Source organism: Solanum lycopersicum, chromosome 9 (assembly GCF_036512215.1).
Source record: "Solanum lycopersicum chromosome 9, SLM_r2.1".
Classification (NCBI taxonomy): Eukaryota; Viridiplantae; Streptophyta; class Magnoliopsida; order Solanales; family Solanaceae; genus Solanum; species Solanum lycopersicum.
Genome location: NC_090808.1, coordinates 61,641,675 through 61,661,885, shown reverse-complemented (window position 1 = coordinate 61,661,885; position 20,211 = coordinate 61,641,675). Strand labels below are relative to the sequence as shown.

The 20,211-nt window shown below is 31.7% G+C and overlaps 2 protein-coding genes and 2 non-coding genes across 4 annotated transcripts; 1 reads left to right on the top strand and 3 right to left on the bottom strand.

Annotated features, from left to right (window-relative positions):
• The first annotated feature begins 1,996 nt into the window (after positions 1-1,996).
• Positions 1,997-11,333, top strand: LOC101252521 (casein kinase 1-like protein 7). The gene is made up of 14 exons (XM_004247190.5): positions 1,997-2,623; positions 2,751-2,791; positions 4,048-4,117; positions 4,223-4,371; positions 4,468-4,563; positions 6,223-6,293; positions 8,009-8,070; positions 8,171-8,234; positions 8,343-8,427; positions 8,739-8,865; positions 9,115-9,188; positions 9,279-9,342; positions 9,554-9,687; positions 10,760-11,333. Exons 1-14 carry the CDS (start codon positions 2,548-2,550, stop codon positions 11,027-11,029), a joined length of 1,383 nt encoding a protein of 460 aa, XP_004247238.1. The 5' UTR covers positions 1,997-2,547; the 3' UTR covers positions 11,030-11,333.
• Positions 11,334-11,980: 647 nt separating this feature from the next.
• LOC101252219 (large ribosomal subunit protein eL14) lies at positions 11,981-14,214 on the bottom strand. The gene is made up of 5 exons (XM_004247189.5): positions 14,083-14,214; positions 13,881-13,982; positions 12,662-12,791; positions 12,434-12,546; positions 11,981-12,166 (listed from the first exon to the last, which is right to left on the bottom strand). The coding sequence occupies exons 1-5, from the start codon at positions 14,083-14,085 to the stop codon at positions 12,113-12,115; spliced, it is 402 nt and encodes a 133-aa protein (XP_004247237.1). The 5' UTR covers positions 14,086-14,214; the 3' UTR covers positions 11,981-12,112.
• On the bottom strand, positions 13,333-13,414 carry LOC112942241 (small nucleolar RNA SNORD34). Its single transcript, XR_003248328.1, has one exon. It is a non-coding gene; the product is annotated as a small nucleolar RNA SNORD34 (small nucleolar RNA).
• On the bottom strand, positions 13,671-13,753 carry LOC112942243 (small nucleolar RNA SNORD34). The gene has a single exon (XR_003248329.1). It is a non-coding gene; the product is annotated as a small nucleolar RNA SNORD34 (small nucleolar RNA).
• Positions 14,215-20,211: the final 5,997 nt, after the last annotated feature.

The following is a 20,211-nucleotide window of genomic DNA, read 5'->3' as shown; positions in this document are numbered from 1 at the left end:
AGGGGAAATTATTGATTCTGGTTCCTTGTGTATAACTTTTGAGCCTAGTCTTTTAAGATGACTTGGTTGGTTTAGAGGGTGGTCATTCGTGTGGATAATTTGAAATTATTTCTCTTCAATGCCTTTTAAGTCGAGTCTGTCGCATAAGACTTGTTTAGTACAGTTTACATCTCTTGTACGGTTTGCAAGCTATTACATGATGAAGGATTTATCCAGTGCGCACAAAGTGTTCACTCGGAAGACAGAGATTATAACAAAGGTTATAACGGCCGTTGTTTATCCTAGGTTAAAAAAACTTTGAACATTGACACATGAAATATAAAAAATTAACTACGCTTAATTATATTACCAAACTTATTGCAATTAGAATTTACTTACATTTTATCACCCCCTTCTGAAACTAATTCTAGCTCATGATCTCCTTGATGTCCAATGCCAAATCAACTTCTCTGTTTCATATAACTTGATCTGTATTAATCTGACAGATTTCTTAAGAAAATCTTGATAAGAAGTGTATTTTACTAAGTTATATACTCATTTAATACTAAGAATAGTCTGAGAAGAAAATAATAAAATTATCTTAAATTTGCTAAAACAAACAAGAAAAATGAAATATTTATTTTGATATAAGAACCAACTAAAATAAACGGAGGGAATCGGTAGACTACTATATGTATATACAATAGCTAATGTGTCAAAGAAGTCATAATTACATCTAAAAAATAAAATAGCAAAATTAGATGGTTAATTATTATAATATGTACAACAATATACATAGTGGAGGGTTTATCCAGTGCTCACCTAAAAAATAAAACTCGCGTATTAGCTTAATTGAAAAAAGTTAATCAAACAAATTTGGATCATTGAATGAGTCATTTACAATTCCTTTTCCTAGCAATGACTTGAAAAGTAGTCAATTTCGCAGCTGGATAGAAATTTCATGGACCAACCACGACGCTCGACTAATCCTAAATATTTTTTTAATAAAAATTATTTAATTGAAAGATTAGAAAAGGTCTAAAACTTTGGAATACCAACTCAACTAAAAAATCAAAATCAAATAAATGTAAATATAAAATACAAAACAATGATTTCCACACATATAGCCTTATAGCAAAAATATTCAAAATTAAAATAGAGGGGAATTGATGATGACGATTTAGAATCTTATTGTGAATCTACACAAATTTTATTAGCTTTTGATGCAGAAGTAAAAAAAGTCAAAGACCAAAGCAAAATAAGAGTTATACAATTTTAAAAATTATCGTACTAAAAGTTTCATAATTTTATTTATATCTTAAAGACAGGATACTATCATATTGATAATCAAATAATCACATTTATTTGAAATTTAAAAATTTTAAACTGATAAAGCAATTTATTGTGTCAAATACTACTTTTACATATTATTTTATCAAATTCATCATCATGTAAGCGTGGTAGCATAATTATCTAATTTTATTTTTTTCTATGACAAGAAAAACTCGCAGTCGTTATCCATTGCAGCGCACAAATTAAAAACTCTACTCCTATGCAATAGCTCGCGAGCCACATAGTAGAGATAACCCGCACTAGGCAAACCTGATGCGATGAGCTCGATCTAAAAGGCAAATCTCTTACTTTCGCTGACAAAAAGTTTCGAACTTGACTGAAACCACTGAAAATCTAGTTTTCCACATTTTTATCTTTACTTAGATTTAGTGATTTTATTTTATTTTGTTATCCTCTCTTTTTATATTTATTTTATCACGTATCTGTTACCTTTTTAAAAAAATAATAATTATACATCAATAACAAATTATTAATATATATGATATTATTTAAAAATAAGAAACGACAATAATATATTTAAACATGATATTCATCAAAATAATATAATACAAATTGATACATAACATCTTCTTTTATTTTATTTTTTACCGATAAGATTTTATTTCTTTAATTAAGTAGTGAATAATTTCTAACCTTATAAAGTAATGTCAATTTTACCAAATTCGGACCCGCACGTTGTACAAAACTATTAATTCAAACAATTATTTCGTTTTTCCTTTTTCTTTTCAAAACAGTCAATAATCATTTTCCCTTTTTTTCGTGCAAAAAAAAAAAGCTGCTTTTGTTTTTCTCTTTTTCCCCAATTGTCGCTAATTTGTCCCCTGTTTTTCTTCATCTGCAAATGAAGCTGAACCAAATCAACAAAAATATATGTATATATCGGTTCGTACATTGATTATGCGAAAAAAATTGATCAATGGGGATCGGTGATTTTGTTTTATGAATTAGGGTTTCAATTTCTTGTCGGTATTTGAAAATTGTAGCCGATTGACAATCTTAATTGGTTCTGAGTTGAGAATCATAGCTCAAGATTAGTTTTTTAAGTTGAAAACGATAATTGGTGTTATCCATTTCTGGGATTTGATCCATAACTGGCTGTTTTTTTGGATTTTTTTTATGATACGTATATTGGGTGGAAATTCGAATAGGAACGTGTGATTGTTGCTGTTGAAATATTTGGTTGTTGAAATCTTGAAGTGGAGTTGTTCAGTTACCATGGATCATGTTGTGGGTGGGAAGTTTAAGTTGGGAAGGAAGATCGGAAGTGGGTCTTTTGGTGAACTTTATTTAGGTATGTTATTAGGTTTATGGCTTTAATTGCGTTGGATTTGTTTCGATTATTGACTTTGTTGCTGGTATTTGACCTATGTTTTCTTAGTTGTAGCTACTCATATCTGATTCTGCTTAATTTGATTCAGGTGTGAATTTACAGAATGGAGAAGAAGTTGCCATTAAGCTGGTATTTTACCGCCAACCAAAAATGCCGTGTTTCTTTACTAGTTACTTTTTTCATGAAAAATCACTGTAGGAATGAGTGTGAGTTTTGGAGACCTTGTGTACATTAAGATTTGTCTTGAAATAAGAAATTATTTAGTTTTGGAATGAAATGGACCTGAATAGAAGACGGGAATGAATGAGGATTCATGTATTCAATCAATCGTAATTAGTTGTAATTGAGGTGCAGTTGAACAACTGACTGACTGGCTGGGGAATTTGTGCTGCTATGTTGTTTATTATGTTTGTGTAATGTCTAATGCATTTATTGTTAACTTGATGTTTAGCTCATCTTTAGTAGTATTAGAGTTTTGTCATGGTATCCTATTTAGTCTATTCAGATGTAATGGGTAAGGTGGATTGGAAAATCCTTGTTTACCATAATTACCTTGGTAATCACATTACTTTAAGTTGTATATCTGTTGTTAGATTTCTCTAGTAATAATTAAGCACGAGAGCAAGCATAATTGTTCTATTTTGGTTGAATGATCTATTAAGATGTGTTGAATAGGAACATTTGTAACTTGGGGAATCAGAAAGTATGTTTTGAGTTGTGTAAATGACTTAATTTTCTAGAACCGGTTTTTCTTGTCAAGTAACGACAATGGGTTCCTTTTTTTTCCTGCTAACCTTGCTTTTGCTCACATCGATTTCTCTACCGCGTATCTGTTACCCCTACCAGCATAGGGACCGAGTAACTCTCTCACCGAGGCTTGGACAGATTGAAAGAATCACCTAGCATTTTATTTGTCATCACTGGGGTTTTAATCCCGTTTTTGCATCCACTTCATTGACGCCTATGTTACACTTTTGGATGCTTAGAAAATGCTCTTTTTTCCTTGGATTAATATCTAAGCATTTTCACCAGTAAATACGTAAATGTTGAAGAGTTTGGAAAGCAGCAATCATACCTGACAGTCAGCTTCTGCGTTCTGTGGTATCATAACCTGTGGAGAAAAAAACTATTTTTGTCTTTCATGATGCTCTTGGAAGTTGAAAGTAAGACTAGGTCTATTGTTTATTAGCTGACGAGCAAATATACATCTAACCAGTTTTTGTGCTTGTCTCACATCAATAAATTTTACTTGATAAAGAAATAAATGCCGAGCATATAGTAAATGACATATATTTTGATGGGAGTTGAATACTCTAATGGTTGATGCAACAGTACTATTCTCACTATATGTTCATGAATTCATTCTCTTGGTACTGTAATATCAGGAATCTGTCAAGACAAAGCACCCTCAACTGCACTATGAATCAAAAATATATATGCTTCTCTCAGGAGGAAGTAAGCGTTCCTCCCTCACTTAAGTAGCCCTCTTTGCAAAAAGATTTTAGAATGAGGATGCCATATGTTCTGATTGATCTTCTTATCTATGCCATTCTGATGTAGCTGGAATTCCCAACCTTAAATGGTTTGGAGTCGAAGGTGAGTACAATGTAATGGTCATAGACCTTCTTGGACCGAGCTTGGAAGACCTCTTCAACTATTGTAATAGGAAGCTTTCGTTGAAAACAGTGTTGATGCTTGCAGATCAGCTAGTAAGTACTTCTTCTTTCCCATTTAAAAGAAAATCACTGTTGTTCCTGTTTGCTTATGCATTTTAGGGTAATAATCTTGGGGTATGTGTCTTTCAGATTAATAGAGTTGAATACATGCACTCAAGAGGATTTCTTCACCGAGACATAAAGCCAGACAACTTTCTGATGGGCCTTGGTCGCAAAGCAAATCAGGTTTTGGTTCATTTCTGTCAGAATTTTGTGAATGAATGGAGTTTATTCAAGTCAAAAATTAATATTCGTTGGTTTCTTTTTCAGATAATCAAATTTTTAAAAGAACTGTAAATAATAATTTGGTCATTGTGTTGGATGAATAGTGTCTCAGTTCTTGTTCTTTATGTTTGTTTCAAATGGCTCTTCTATGCTGCTGTTGTACGGATGTCAGGGTGGAGTGGATTTTGGTCTTATGCGGGGTAGGGTGGGTTTGAGTTTATGCGGGTATGGGGCGGGTTGAAACTCTTTTTTGAAAAAATAGTGCGGTTGTGGTGCGGATTGCAGTTTCTTATCCTAATTTCGTCCTTGTAACATAGTTTTATTTACCTTTAATAACGGTTACATAATATTCTTATCTTTTAGTGGAAGAGCAGGAAATATTTCCTAGTCATATTTGCTGGGTTTATAAGCTCATTACACTGAACGTGAGAACAAAATTATGCACAGTAACAAAATGATAAGCAAAACGAGAAAAGGAGAAGAAAAAAATAGGATACGAAGTAAATAATTCTGAAACTAACAATAATTATGAGAGAACACTATCGCTTTGGTTTAGTGTTTAATTTGATTGTGGTGTCTTTATCGGTTTTGATTGGTTGTTTCAATTTTTTTTTTTGGCCTGAAACAAGTATTTATTATTATCTTACTAATTAGATAGTATCTGAGTATAGTAGCTATATTAACAACTGCATGGATAGAGAAAAAAATGAACTGAGATTGAAATTTGAGGCAAGTTATAATTGCATGATTTAGACAAATGAAAATGAGAATAATTAAGTGGTGTAGATTTATGCCGGATGGGTTTATGTAGGTGAGGTGGAGAGGGTTGAAAATGCTTTAAAAAATGGTTTGTGCGTTTTTTTTTTTTGCGCGATAAGCTCAACCCGCCACGCATCCGCACCACACCGCCGTATCGCCACCCCTAGCTGCTTGGTTTCTGATAATCAAACTCGTTGAGGGTTGGATAATACCTTGGTCAATTTTCAGACTCGGGCTGACTGAAGTTCATTAAATGTAGTTGTATTTTGGAAATAAAATTAAAGAGTGATTTTTCTCTTTGAAAGTAAACCAAGTTTAATTGTTTTCCTTATATTGCAATATTTTTTGTTTATATAAAATGAAACTTATATATGGAGGGAGTCCAGGGCTGAATTTACTGGTTGATTGTCCCATTCATTCTCTTGTACTTTGGAAGTGCTAATCATGCACTTTATGGAGGATGTTTGAGCTTATGAAATCAATAATTAAGATAGTACTACTTTCTCCATAAATGGATTTGCTATAATATGGGATTTACTTCTGGTTTAGTTGCTGAAAGTTTGAGTTATGTCGTTTGGAGAGGTATAAGGTATCAATATGGAATCTAGGACTTTATGTTATGATGATACTTGAATTGTGTGTGTGACATCATGATAAGATTTTTAATGAATGGCTAATTAATGAGTGGGTTTGAGTTGAAGACTTAAAGTTCATCTCATTAAGTCCAGTTTTGTTTTACTTGTAACAAAACCGGTCCATTGGCTTCCAAAATTGTGATGTTGAAGTTAAAGCTTAAAGAAAACAAAGTGTTTGATGTCAAGGTTTTTCCCTAATGTTCTCAATTCTTAATACAAATGACAGGTGTATGCAATTGACTTTGGACTTGCCAAAAAGTATAGGGACCTCCAAACTCACAAGCATATACCCTACAGGTAGTACACTCTAACCGCTTTGTTACTCGATTAATCCTTGCAACTATGATGTTCTTTTCTGAATGCTTTTGACATTGATTTTGAACAGCTACCACACTAAATACTAGTGATTGTTCAACATTGCTTCTGAATGATTCCTTTTGGCTAGATGCCTCTTTAGGTTATTAGCTGGTCAAATCTAACCCCCATCACTACCCCCATTGTATTTTTGGATTTCATCAGCGCTCTGCCCTTAGTATAGACATACCGGAATGGAGCTGATCGTCCTTTCTGCTCAAACATGTTGCGTCCCCTGGATACCAATAATGAAACCTCTTTTTTCTTTTTTTCTTTTTTTTCTGAAATTGGTAATGTTGGATGGCAACAATGAATCTTATTATCACTTCATTTTTTTAAAAATAAAAAGTAAAAACAGTGAAAAGGAACCATATTTATCCTCTTTCATTGCTCCTATCATATCACCATCATCCAGATACTTTTATTCTCAACCATTAGTGAGGATTTGCTGGAGAGTAGGTCCATCCTAGAGGTACTTGACAAATGGGCCAGGAAATCTCTGGTAATAATCTTAATAAATCGTAGCTGCATGGTGTCTAGTAAAAGTGAACTTTCTAACAGTGTTTTGCCTTTCCTGTTCATCAATCCATAAGACAAGGGGACAACATACACTCACTGGACAATCTGTTGACTCGTGTATGCATCACTGGATGGAAAAATACATGATAGATTGATATCGATACTTGTTATTTGATCACATACGGAGTATACATGATAGATTGATTTTGATACTTGTTATTTGATCACATACGGAGTATACATGATAGATTGATTTTGATACTTGTTATTTGATCACATACGGAGTATACATGATAGATTGATTTTGATCACTTATGAAATGTAGACAGTCTTTTCATGAATACTTTGGGAAGCATGATATGTAAGATGTTTTGTAGTTCGACACATTCCCATTGTTTTTTCTTGCCTCTGTATTTGTACCTTGTTTAATCCAGAAAAGCTACTATCTTACTTTTTAGGGAAAATTTTGACCAGTTTTTTCCTGGCTGAGATTGGAAGCTAGTTAGTTAAGTCCAAATTTAGAATGTAAAACAGAAAAGAATTAAAAAATATTGCTTTAAATTTATCATCAGGTAATTTTAATGAGTGGAATAGCCTAATGATAATGGATTATGGTATTTTTGCATTTACTTATATGGTTTTAACATATTACCAGTAACTTAAGTATATCAATCGCTATATGGTGCTTATGACATTAATGTCACAATGTATCCTTGAAAGGGAGACTGTGGAAGGCAAACTCGTTTTTCAAGTTTATGGAACTGGGTGTCCTCTTTTAATTTACATTAATATTGCCAATTAATTAATATATCAGTCGCTGGTATTTGGTGCTTAACTCTTATATTTGGTGCCCTTGCTGTATCATTTTGTTGATCACGTTATGAATTTGTTTGAGCTGACTGACGTTACTGCATTTGAGAAAAAATTCTACTCTTTAATATTATCAAGCTCTAGTGTAACGAGTTCCGAGTAAATTGTGACAATCTTATCCTTGTTTCCTTACTGTGTTCCTAATGACAGAGAAGTCAAAAGGAATATATTGAGAAAAGACGTCTTATTATTCTTTGATTTGTTCAATTTGTGAGAAATATGTGTTTTAGCTGCCGTTTACATGGTATTATGTCAATATTTTTTCTTAGGGAAAACAAGAATCTGACTGGCACAGCTCGCTATGCAAGTGTCAACACGCACCTTGGAGTTGGTAGGTTAATAATGTTTAGGTTGTCAAGTAACTGCAGGTATGGTAAGCCACAGATTCAATTGTAACTGATAAAACATGTGCTTGTTTTTTTCCCTGGCAGAGCAAAGCAGAAGAGATGATCTGGAATCTCTGGGTTATGTGCTTATGTATTTTCTTAGGGGAAGGTTGGATTTTATCACTTTTTTCTTTTTGTCATTGTTTCTGGCCAGTTCCTATGCATTTGCAAATTTATGCACATGTTCATGACTTGATGACAAGTTTTTCTTGCTCAGTCTTCCATGGCAGGGATTGAAAGCTGGTACTAAGAAGCAGAAATATGATAAAATCAGTGAGAAGAAGATGTTGACACCAATAGAGGTACTATATATGAGTACTAATGATTCTTGATGATGTCATCTTCACCACTGTTGTGAAACGCAGTTGTTTTCTCACAAGTGGACGTCCTTTTGTCAACTGTGATAGAATTACCTTGGAATACACTTCTTAGTGTCAAGATAGGTGGTTTAAGATGTACTTATACCAAAAATGGATGATTTAAAAATGTATTTATCTTATTAAGCCAATTGTTATCTCGTCCAGCCTGTCTTGCCTTTAATTTATATTATCTGCTGATGATGTGAGTGATCAGATGAGTAAATTGACACAGGATTGGATGATGTTTCTAACAGGTGCTTTGTAAATCATATCCGTCTGAGTTCATATCATACTTCCATTATTGTCGGTCATTACGGTTTGAAGATAAACCTGACTATTCATATTTGAAGAGGCTTTTTAGGGACTTGTTTATTCGTGAAGGTATATTTGTGATTCTCTCACTTTTACTATTCCAGTCTTAAGTTGTCTGAGCTGTAACAGTCAATCTAAACCTGAAGTGTTTGCCGGGGGTCTATAGGAAACAACCTCTCTACCTTCTAAAGGTAGGGGTAAGGTATGCATATACACTACCCTACCAGGCCCCAGGCCCAACTTGTGAGATTACTTTGGTTTGTTGTTGTTGTAAGTATGTGTTGTGATCTCTCCATCTCAACTTTTTCACTGGTGCAGGTTATCAGTTTGACTATGTGTTTGATTGGACCATTTTGAAGTATCCTCAGATCGGTGCTAGCTCTAGAGGACGTGTAAGTGCTTATATAAATTGTTTTGACTGTTGTTGAAAATCTGTTCTTAAATTGTTTAAGGTGGAAGTGTGCATTTCTTTTTGCCACCAGAATATTGGTGGAAGTGCGCCGCTAAATGCTGTGCCATCTGCTGAAAGACCGGGAAGGACATCAGGTAATTTCCTTGACCTGAAGTTTTGTACTTATTGTAATCCTTTCTGACTTTTGATTTCTTAGATGATATGCCCAAAATTATGAGCCAGCATGTACTTCTGTTTGTTTATTCAAATGGTGAATGTTTGGAGATATTTTTTTCATGTAGAATACGAATACTGAGTTTGCAACTACTGAATTTATCATTGTTTGATGCTTGGCATGTAATCTAGTGGGACAGGATATTCGGGACAGGTTTTCTGGTGCCGTTGGAGCATTTTCGCGGAGGAATGCTTCTAGTTCTGGTAGGCATGGGGAACACTCCAGACACAAGACTTCAGATGATATACCTTCATCTAAAGATGTGGTATTGATCCTTCTCTTTCTGAAACGTATTAAAGTAACTTTTTTCTCAGTGGGAATGGAGAATATTATCGGTTTGCTTGCATGAGCATTCAGCTTTTAATGCTTAATTAGTGAATTACAGTTTAGGATCTCATATATAGTAAACAACAATAGCAACATACTCTTGGGAGGTTACGGCGAAGTTGCTTGGTCTCTCCAAAATGTTACTGCACTCGTGTCGGATCCTTAAAAAATACACTTGGAGGATCCCACACGCAGTCCTTGACATTTTCGAAGAGTCCGAGCAACATAGGGTTACAGTGTACTCCAAACCTGACCTCTACCTCAGAGGTAGAGTGGCTGTTTCTGATGAACCCCTGGAAAACAGTCTAGAAAACGAACATACAGTAATTAAACAATAGATAGTAGCAGAGCAGTACTATAATCAAACTACATGAAACAACATATAATAACATAAATCAAAAAACAAGAAACAAGAGTGATACTACACAACTACTAGAATCGACAGCAAGTTAATACACTCTTACCTACTAGTGTGGACACACTCCTAACTACTATCCTTCTACCCTGAATCCAAGTCCAGACTTTCCTACCTGAGGTGATATCCTCGGTGAGATAGCAATTGTGTCATGTCATGTCTAATCACCTCTCCCCAATACTTCTTCGGTTAACCTCTACTTCTCCAGAATCCATTCATAGACAACCTCACACCTAAGCACTAGGGCATTTGTGCATCTCATTACATGCACGAATTATCTCAATCCCACTTCCCGCATCTTGTCTTCCATTGAAGTCACTCCCTTGTCTCAGATATCTTTATTTTTAATCTCATATCTCCTAGTATACCTACACATCCGTAGTAGCATCTTCATCTATGCTCTTTTCATTTTATGAATGTGAGAGTTCTTGATCTGCCAACACTCCACCCCATACAACAAAGTTGGTCTAACCACCACTTTGTAGTACTTGTCTTTAAGTTCGTATATAGTCCATCTTTGAAATGATTGTTTTTTCAGTAAAAGAGTAAAATTGACTGAAATAATTTTAAGAAGTATATGCTTATAACTTTACAGCAAGCTGATTCAGATAGAGGCCGTACCTCAAGAAATTGCAGCTCGTCTAGAAGGGCTGCGATTTCAAGTAGCAGACCGAGCTCTTCTGGTGAACCTACAGAGAGTCGCTCAAGCAGCAGATTAGTGTCAAGCAGTGGTCGCTTATCTGCCACACAAAGGATTCATTCTGGAGCTGAACCGAAACCATCACTGTTCTCCCGAACTTCAGTTACGAAGGGCAGCCGAGATGACCCTCTTCGGAGCTTTGAGCTTCTTTCAATCAGGAAGTAAAGGAAGGGATGCACTTGTAAAGAGAAATCTTCTCGTTGTTTGAATCTTGTGATCCTATAAAAGGATGTCTCTGTGCTGTAAATTGAAATTTTCTACATGAAAACTAAAGCTTAATCCAACTTTTCATTATAACTTGGTGTTGTTTTTCCTGAAGAGTTTCTGGTCATTGTAACGCTATTTAGCCTCATCCAAAGAAGTGATGAGTATTATGTACTAAGTTAATATTAAATATTTGATGATGATGATGTACGAATGTGTAGTGGAGAAATTCTGTTCAAGGTTCTAGAGATGATTATAACTACCAGTTCAAGGCAGCTCATTTATTCTCCATTTCCCAAATTACTAGCATAAAGCTAAAACCCAAATCAACATTAATTGCCCGTAGCAGTACAACTCAAAATCTCCCATAATTTGCTTTTGGATTATGACAAACGAGTTGATGAAAAACTTACTTTATGATTACACCTTCTTTGCTTTGTAAATTTTGCAGTTTAATGTTAACTAAGGTATGAAAGCTCATCAGATGACATCCTTATCAGTAATATGTACTTTTAATTTGCTTAATATATCAACAATCCTTTAAATTTGCTACTAAATTTCATTTAGACACTCAAGAATTAAAGGGAACCAAATAAAATGTGCAAGATTTTTATGGGTTATTGAGGCATGAAGCCTGTCCCTAAAGAATGTTGACATATTTGTTGTAGCTAACTTAGAACATGCACAAAAAGATTTCTTATATTTGAACCATACGCAATAATTGTTTAATTTTCTTCATCACCAAGAGAAATTCTTGAATTTACACACCAAGAGCCTGTCCAAGACCTCATCAGAGTGACAATGAAGAGTTTTTTACGACGTAGGACATCAAGCAATTTCAGGAAATATGGAGCAGATGAGCAGAAGTTGGTAGCTTCCCATCATAATTAAACAAAAAATCTCAGACAAAAATGATCTCAAAAAGTCTTAATATTGCAGCAAGGCATGAAATATAACAGACTTGTTCTAAATAACATCCCTCAAAGCTAAACAAAATACAAGATCCAAAAATCCTATATATCAATGACACTGATAAGAAAGTTCTCAAGCAGCAATCTTCTTGAGCTTAGCAAGCTCCTGTCTCACAACTCCAGCTCTCTGCAATGTCAAAATACATATATCAGGTCTTGTTAGGAGAAAGAAAAACAAGGTCTAAGGTAAACCGCAATGCAAACACAACAGTGCATTAGGATTTTAACTAAAGCTAGTAACACAATAAGATGCACATTCAAATGTTGATCTAGCAGGTAATGGAAACTCAGCCTAGTGATTGATATCCAGAAACTAACTCTACATTCTCTGGACGGATGATTGGATGCACAGATAACAAAATGAAGCTAACTTAAATAGTGAGCACAACCGCACCTTAATCTTTGCCAGCATAAGCTTGAACCTGTCAAAATCGTTAAGTGCAGCTCTCCTCTTCTGCACTATCAACTTCCTTCCCCATGAACTGTTCTCCCACTTGGTCTTCACATCTGGAGAACCAGATAAATTGAGGTTTATTCTCCTTCTAAAGAAGATGGAAGTGCTAAACCAATTGCCAATTTGCAACTTGTAGAATTTCAAAAAGAACTAGTAAGGACCACTCACCAGCAGCTTCCATAGCCTCAACCAGGGTCTTCTTCTTTGGAATTCTTTTGATGTCAATTTTGATATCTGTAAGTGAAAGCCTCTTGAAGTTCATCTGGCTTCTCACCATGTCTGGAGCATCAACAAGAGCCTATAATTACAAAAAATTAGTGAAAATGAGTTAAATTTTAATTCAGTTTCCGAGGGTATCTTGGCACTGATCAAGGCAAACTACCAACTATACAAATTAGAGTAAATCATACAATGTTACCACTTCATTTTCAGGGGTAAGATATATAAACATTCAAATTCCCCTTGTAAAGTATAATCCTTGTATCCATTCTATTTTACTCTATTCTACAAAGTAAAAGAAACAAGAAAACAAACACATATCATCTATAAGCTAAACCAAAACAAACAGAGGTAGGAAGAGTTTTCCTGCATCGCCAGAAAATAAGTCTTGTTATGGGAAACAAGTAGAAATAGTTTCTATATATCAAACATTACCTCTTAAACAAAGCACAAAACTGATCCTATTTTAATGGAGCTATGAGGTCACTCAAAAATCCTACACAACTGTACAAAGAAAAACTACATTCCATTCCACACAACACATACTTGACAACCCTATATCACACACAGAAAAGACTATATTCCTTGAAAATTATTAAACATAGTATTTTTGTAAATCACAAGGCCTCAGTCAATATTGCTCAATCAAGTAAAAATGATCAGACAATGTAGGCATATTATCATATTCCATCATAGGCCTTATATTAGATCCTCCAAAAAATAACTTGCAAAAAGAAACACAGCACTAAAAAATGAAATCTTTACTTTCTTCCAAACAAACATTTATTATAATCACAACAATGGTGGGTATTATTTTCTACTTATGGGCATTCCAAAGCTCACATTTCAAATATTTACGTCTAAAATAGAACAGAACTTTCAGATTACTGCACTAGCAAAACTGTTGTTTCATTCCCTCATAAACAATCTAAGCAGGTGTTCTTGCTGAATCATTAAACAAGGCCTCAGTCAACATTTGCTCAATCAAGTTAAAATGATCAGACAATGTAGGCATATTCCAATATTCCATCATAGGCCCTGTATTAAACCCTCCAAAACAACTCGCAAGAATAAAAACACAGAACAAAAAAAATCAAATCTTTATTTTTCTTCACAAAAGTATAGCAAGCAGCTCCAAAATGTACAAATTGTGCAGAAAAAAATTTACCCTATTTTGGTCGATGACGTCGACGATAACAACGAGCCTTCCATAATCCTTTCCATAGTTGATTAGGGCTACCCTTCCAATCTCCACGAACCTCTTGAACGGCTAAAAAAACAAAACCAAAATACATAAATTATCAAATTCGAACACATTCATGAACTTCAACATCTGAAAAAAAAAAAAAGTAAAATTTGTATAGACTCACCATTTTCGGCGATCTGAAGGATTAGAAGCGCTAGCAGATTACAAATGGAGAAGCTTTAAGGAGTAATATACTGCTAGGGTTTTTCTATGTACTAACATGGGCTTAGGCCCAAAATTTGCTATTGGACTGTGAATAACCCAATATTCTCAAAAATGGATAAAGTGGGCTAATCACTTTTTGGACCTTGTTGTCACATCATTTAAAATTGGAAATTTTGCTTAAGAAAGACAAATATGTGATATGTATTTAAAATGGAAAATTTTGCGTAAGAAGGCAAATATGTGATATGTATTGTATTGTGTAAATTAGGTATATAGCATATTATGTAGTTATATTCTCAAGTTATGGCATAAGATTTTGATTTTCATTATGTAACATTTAATATATCAACTTATAGCATTTATTTAAATTAAAATATTATTAATATTTATTCTGTAAAATTAGGATGAAAAATAAAATAAAAAAATGATTAATTAAAATTGGATAATTTCCGTGAATGTAGTTAACGTTTTTTAACTGATAACAAAATGTGCACCTTTTAAGGGATTTTAAAATATATTAATTATAGATATGCACCTTAATTATCTCAATCCGTTTTTAATGATAATTAGTTTTGATTTTTTATCCTTAAAAAATTGTATTCTGTTATCTTCTTTCCATAAACTTGTATCATTTTTTTTCAAGAAATTTAACTATATTCATATATTCGAATTCTGTCATATTTTATCGTTTTTTTTTAAAAAAAACAATTAAAATTGAAGGTTGAAAAAGTTTAGATTTGATTTGATGGAGAAATTTGTGTCAATTTTAATTAAACATGGTGGCAAATGGAATTCATTAGGTTAATTTTTTCTAATATTTTATTAATGTGTCGTATTTTTTTTCTCATGTTATATTGCATATGTTCAATTGATATATTTTTTTTTGTGATACATTTATTAAGTGTTTCCACTAATAAATATTTCCTAATATTAAATTTATTTTCATGTGTAATTAAAACGAAGAATGATGTTAAATGTGATTACTGGTTAAAATTAAAAAGTTTACAGTTTTTGATCAATTTGCAAATTTTTTGTTTTTGAAACAGTAGAACAAAATCTGACATTTTGTATTAATAATGTATACATTTTGTATTTTAATGTATATAAATAGTATATGAACAATATATACAAAAGTCAATTTTTATAGTTGTACGTAACTGTTATTAATTTGTAATATATATATGAATTCTATATAAATTTTGAATTAACTGTATATTTTTTTTATTAAATTGGATAAATTGAGTATGAAAGTGTATTTTAGTTTGTGTGTAGTAGTTAATTGTGTAGTATGCAGTATGTATAAATGTTTTAATTTGGTATTAATTTAAAATTTTGTTATTGCATATATATGTGACTTGTATATAAATTGTGTATGATTTGTGTATTAATTTTGTATAAAATAGTAATAAGTGTGTAATAAACAATGTATTAATTGTGTATTAAATTATAATAGTGTATAAACAGTGTAGTAATTGTGTATTAAATTGTGTATGAAGTGTGTATTATTTTTGTACGAAGTGTGTGTTAAACAGTGACTTGTATATAAATTGTGTATGAAGTGTGTATTAATTATGTATGAATAAATTTATAATTTTATTATGGGACGCACTGAATGTAATTTTAATTCAGGGGTGGATTCACAAGCATAATGAGGAGGCTGATAAGACTACATCTAATCTGACCAAAAAATATGATATTTATCTACAGAAAAGTATTACGTTGTCGTGCAATATGAGGGTATGTGTTTCACTGTATTGTATTTTTAATTCATACTAATCTGTAGCATGTATAAATTCTTTTTTTTTTCACAAGTGACACCTTCAACTGTTGATCTGCATGCTGTAGCTGAAGGAGCAAAGAAATAAATAGTAAATTTGAACACAAGGATGTGTAGTTGCGGAAGATTTCAACATTATGAGATACCGTGTGGTCATGCAATTGCTATTCTCCGGTACAGGAAGTTACATGAAGCAGATTTCTGTTATGCTTTTTATAGCCTCAAGAATTTCAAAGATGCTTATGCCATTCCTGTCGAGCCTATCCCATCCGAGAGTACATGGGATATACCAAGTTATATTTCAGATCCTAAATTGATGCCGCCTAGTCCAAAAAGAGCAACAGGAAGACCCAAACTTGAACGGTGGAAGGGGTTCGCAGATGTGAAATTCAAGAGGACAAAAAGCACATGCAGTAGATGCCATCGGGTTGGACACAATAGGAAGACTTGTTCAAATTATCCTGTACAAAAACAATGATGTCGTACTGTTAAATATGTGTTTTTGATGGTTTACATTGTTATAAAATGTTTTTTTTATTGAATAATATTACTTTTCATACAAATGTCACACATTGTATATACAACCGTTCATATATTAACAAATTTTAACAATAATAATTCATATAATCATATAACATTTATTCAGTTATTGCATTCATAATGGGGACTACATACAAAATTTATACATTTATACAAATTCAATACTTGCATATAAAAAAATAATGTATGTTTACGTTATACATATTAAATTATCATATGTTATAATTCATACAGTTTTCATACATTATTCATACCAGTAATATACATACAATTTGTTTCTGTTTGTATTTTGAAAAATATAATTTTTCAAAATACAAACAGAAACAAATTGTATGTATATTACTGGTATGAATAATGTATGCAAGAAGGTGATACACATTTATTAATGTATAATTGTATGATATAATTCATAAATTTTTCATACATTATTTATACCAGTAATATAATTAATATCTGTTTCTGTTTGTATTTGAAAGTGTATAGTATTCATGCAAAACAAATTTATGGAATAATTTAACATTACTATGTACTATATATCAAATTGTAATATGACATTCATAATTGATATAATTTTCATACATGATTCATACAGCGTTCATATATGTTAAAGTGAGACACATTTAGTAATAATCAGTAATAATTTATATTAAACCATCAGTAGTCATAATAAAAAAACTGGGAAAATACATAAATTGTTCATAAGTTAAAAAAAAAACAATTCATTCAAAAAAATGTACATTGTGCCATGAAGATTTCTACTTCCCGATACGGAATTTTGGAGTAGAATAATTGGTGGTGTCCATAACTTGTTCTTTATGAGTTCGAGGTCCACCTTTCTTGCTAGCAAATGTGCCTGTAACTTCACTTTCACTGATTGCGCCTTCATCATTCTTTGATTTTCCATAATTCCAAAGTAATGTAGCATATCTTTGACGATAATATTTTGAATCAATATCAATATGTGATATATCAAAAACACCATTGCTCATGTATTCGGCGAATAGAGATGTGTATAAACCACAATCACTGTATATAAATTGAAAAAAAAATTGTATGAAAAAACTTGACACAAAAAAATTTATACACAATTCATACACATTTTATATATACAGTGAATCATACACAATTCATATAGTGAATCATATATAAAAAATACATGTTTCAGCAATTGATATTGTAATATGAAGAAATCTGTAATTTCATACAGAGAATCACACACAATTTATACATTAGTTATATACACAAAAATTATATATTAACTATTTTATACCAAAATAACAGAAAATAAAAATAACAGAACATAAAAAAGTTTTAAAAAATTAACTTTTACTAACCTTTGAACTTTTTTTGTGTTTAATTGTTTCTTCTTCTTCTTGTAAATGTGAAGTATCGATTTCAGAGGCTCTTGATTTTTTAGATTTTGATTTTATCAACTCTTCCACAAAATCAGATTCAGAATCTGATGAGTCCTCGATTTCTTTTCCTTTCCTCTTCTTTCCTCTTTCTTTCGTCCTTTTCTCAGATTCATTTTCTTTTCTTTCCCTTTTCCCTTCTTCTCGTTTTCCTTTGGATGTTTGTTTGTTTTTTTTTCTATTTTTGATTTCCCTGATCTAGATTTAACTTTAATAGATGAAGGTTGAGATTGTGTTTGTGATAAAATTTTGAAAGATGGAGCATGAAAATCGTTTGAGCTTGCTTCATCATTCAATCTTCTATTTTTTCTCGGTGTTTCATTGCCTCTTTTCGACATTGTACGGTTTGTTTAGCGCAAGAGTTGAAGATTTGAATGCAAATATTTGAGAATTCTTGAAGAAGACTGTTAAGAGAGAAGCGATTTTGAGCGAAATTTCGGTGAAAATAAAAATTTAGGCATGCGAAATTTGGTGAATAATTTTGATAGGCATGCAAAGGTAATGATTTTGAAAGGATTTGGGGAAGAACAAAAATTTGGGGAATATAAATTTATTTTTTTTAGATAACGTTTTACAGTTGTTTTAGATATTGATAAAATCCCTATTTTGTAGTTATCTTAAAAAAGATAACTATATAATATTTAATTTAAATTATATTAATTAAGAGTTTTGTTTAAAAAAGGTAACTTAAAATAATAAATTTAATTAACTACATTGGTTTAAATAAGTAATTGAATAATAAATGTAATTATTTAAATAAGTTAATTATTATTTTTAAAAAATTAATGAAAATAATATATTTTTTCTTGATATGCTATAACTTGATAATAATATGCTATAAGTAGTTTATTATTAAAAAGTTTGTTTATAACTTAATATTTAACATTTTAAATGTGTGTGTAGTGTTATTTTTATTATTGTATTTAGCATGGTGTGTTAAGAGTTCAAGAAGAAGTATTGAAATTTGAAATGTGAAGTTCGTTCTTTAACTTAAGCCATAATTATTATCTTTGTTTTGCAACTTTGTGTGAATATAAATATATATTTAAATTTGGGATAATGCCCAAGTACCCTCTCAACCTATGCCTGAACACTTATACTATACTAAGGTTCTATTACCCCTGAACTTATTTTATTAATAATTTTTTACCCCTTTTCGACCTACGTGGCACTATCTTGTGGGCCCAATGATGGTTGACTTTTCTTTTCAAACTAGTGCCACATAGGCTAAAAAGGGGTAGAAAATTACTTATAAAATAAGTTCAGGGGGTAATAGGACCTTAGTATAGTATAAGTGTGTCTCTGGGATTTCGAGCATAGGTTGAGGGGGTACTTGTGCATTATCCCTTTAAATTTATATAAAGTTAAATAAATATACGCAATCATTATATATAACATAATATATGTCATGACTCATGCATGCCATAATACGAATCAGTTCTAGTATATTTCATATGAATTGTCATATAAAATGCGTATGTCTACTTATTAAATTTATAGAAGTTTAAGTGTACTTGTACTGTTGTACAAACTCAAAATTTAAAGGACATATATATCAACTAAAATCAAATTGAAAGTCATGTCCGTTTATTAGGTCAAATATTTTAAAATTTTCTAGTGTTACACTTGCACCATTTTGAAAATTCGCTTGCACCATTGTGAGCTCTAAAAAAATTTAGTGAATTTCTATGACACTACTAGTTTCACTTGTATAAATAAAATATGAGTGATTCAACTTATTTAAATATGAATTAAAAAGAGTAAATAAATTATAAATATGAGTTTAATATTTTATGAGGTCATATTGAAAGCTAGTTTCTCCAATTGATTAAATTTTACTCCTTTTTCTCTTTGGTAAAGCAACTTGATTAACTAATCTAACCTCTAGTGACATTATAATGATATGTTTGCCAAAAATATTTACTCAGCATCCTATATTTTAGATAAATTTAAGTATTAATATTTAATTAGAAATAAAATTGAGAACGCATAATATTTGATCAATATTAAGCAACACAAGTTCATATTACCATAAATACATATATCTTGTATTTATTACTTTAGTGTAAATACAATATACTATAAAGTTATTTTGAATGATTATTATAATATCATATAATATTAGTTTCTTTTAGCGTAACATAAGTAACCTTAAAAAGAATATCTTAAAAGGAGAAAAATCGGGTATTTTCTCCTAAATTTTAAAGCAAAACTTGTCAAAAGAACATCAAACTGCAATTAGAAGAAAACAAAAACATTCTCAAAGGGTGTGTTCAGTATCTAATATTTTTTTAATTATTTCACGTTTATTTTATTAATTTTTTTTAAAAAAAACATGTTCCTTAGAAATGACATTAAA

Excerpts from the sequence above, each read along its gene's own strand:
- LOC101252521 (XM_004247190.5), top strand. The coding sequence starts at position 2,548 with ATGGATCATGTTGTGGGTGGGAAGTTTAAGTTGGGAAGGAAGATCGGA. Across the intron at positions 4,564-6,222 it reads TTGGTCGCAAAGCAAATCAG|GTGTATGCAATTGACTTTGG; the intron begins GTTTTGGTTCAT and ends TACAAATGACAG. Across the intron at positions 8,235-8,342 it reads ATGTATTTTCTTAGGGGAAG|TCTTCCATGGCAGGGATTGA; the intron begins GTTGGATTTTAT and ends TTTCTTGCTCAG.
- LOC101252219 (XM_004247189.5), bottom strand. Across the intron at positions 12,547-12,661 it reads TGAGGCTATGGAAGCTGCTG|ATGTGAAGACCAAGTGGGAG; the intron begins GTGAGTGGTCCT and ends CTGGTTCTCCAG. Across the intron at positions 12,167-12,433 it reads TTATGCTGGCAAAGATTAAG|AGAGCTGGAGTTGTGAGACA; the intron begins GTGCGGTTGTGC and ends TTGACATTGCAG.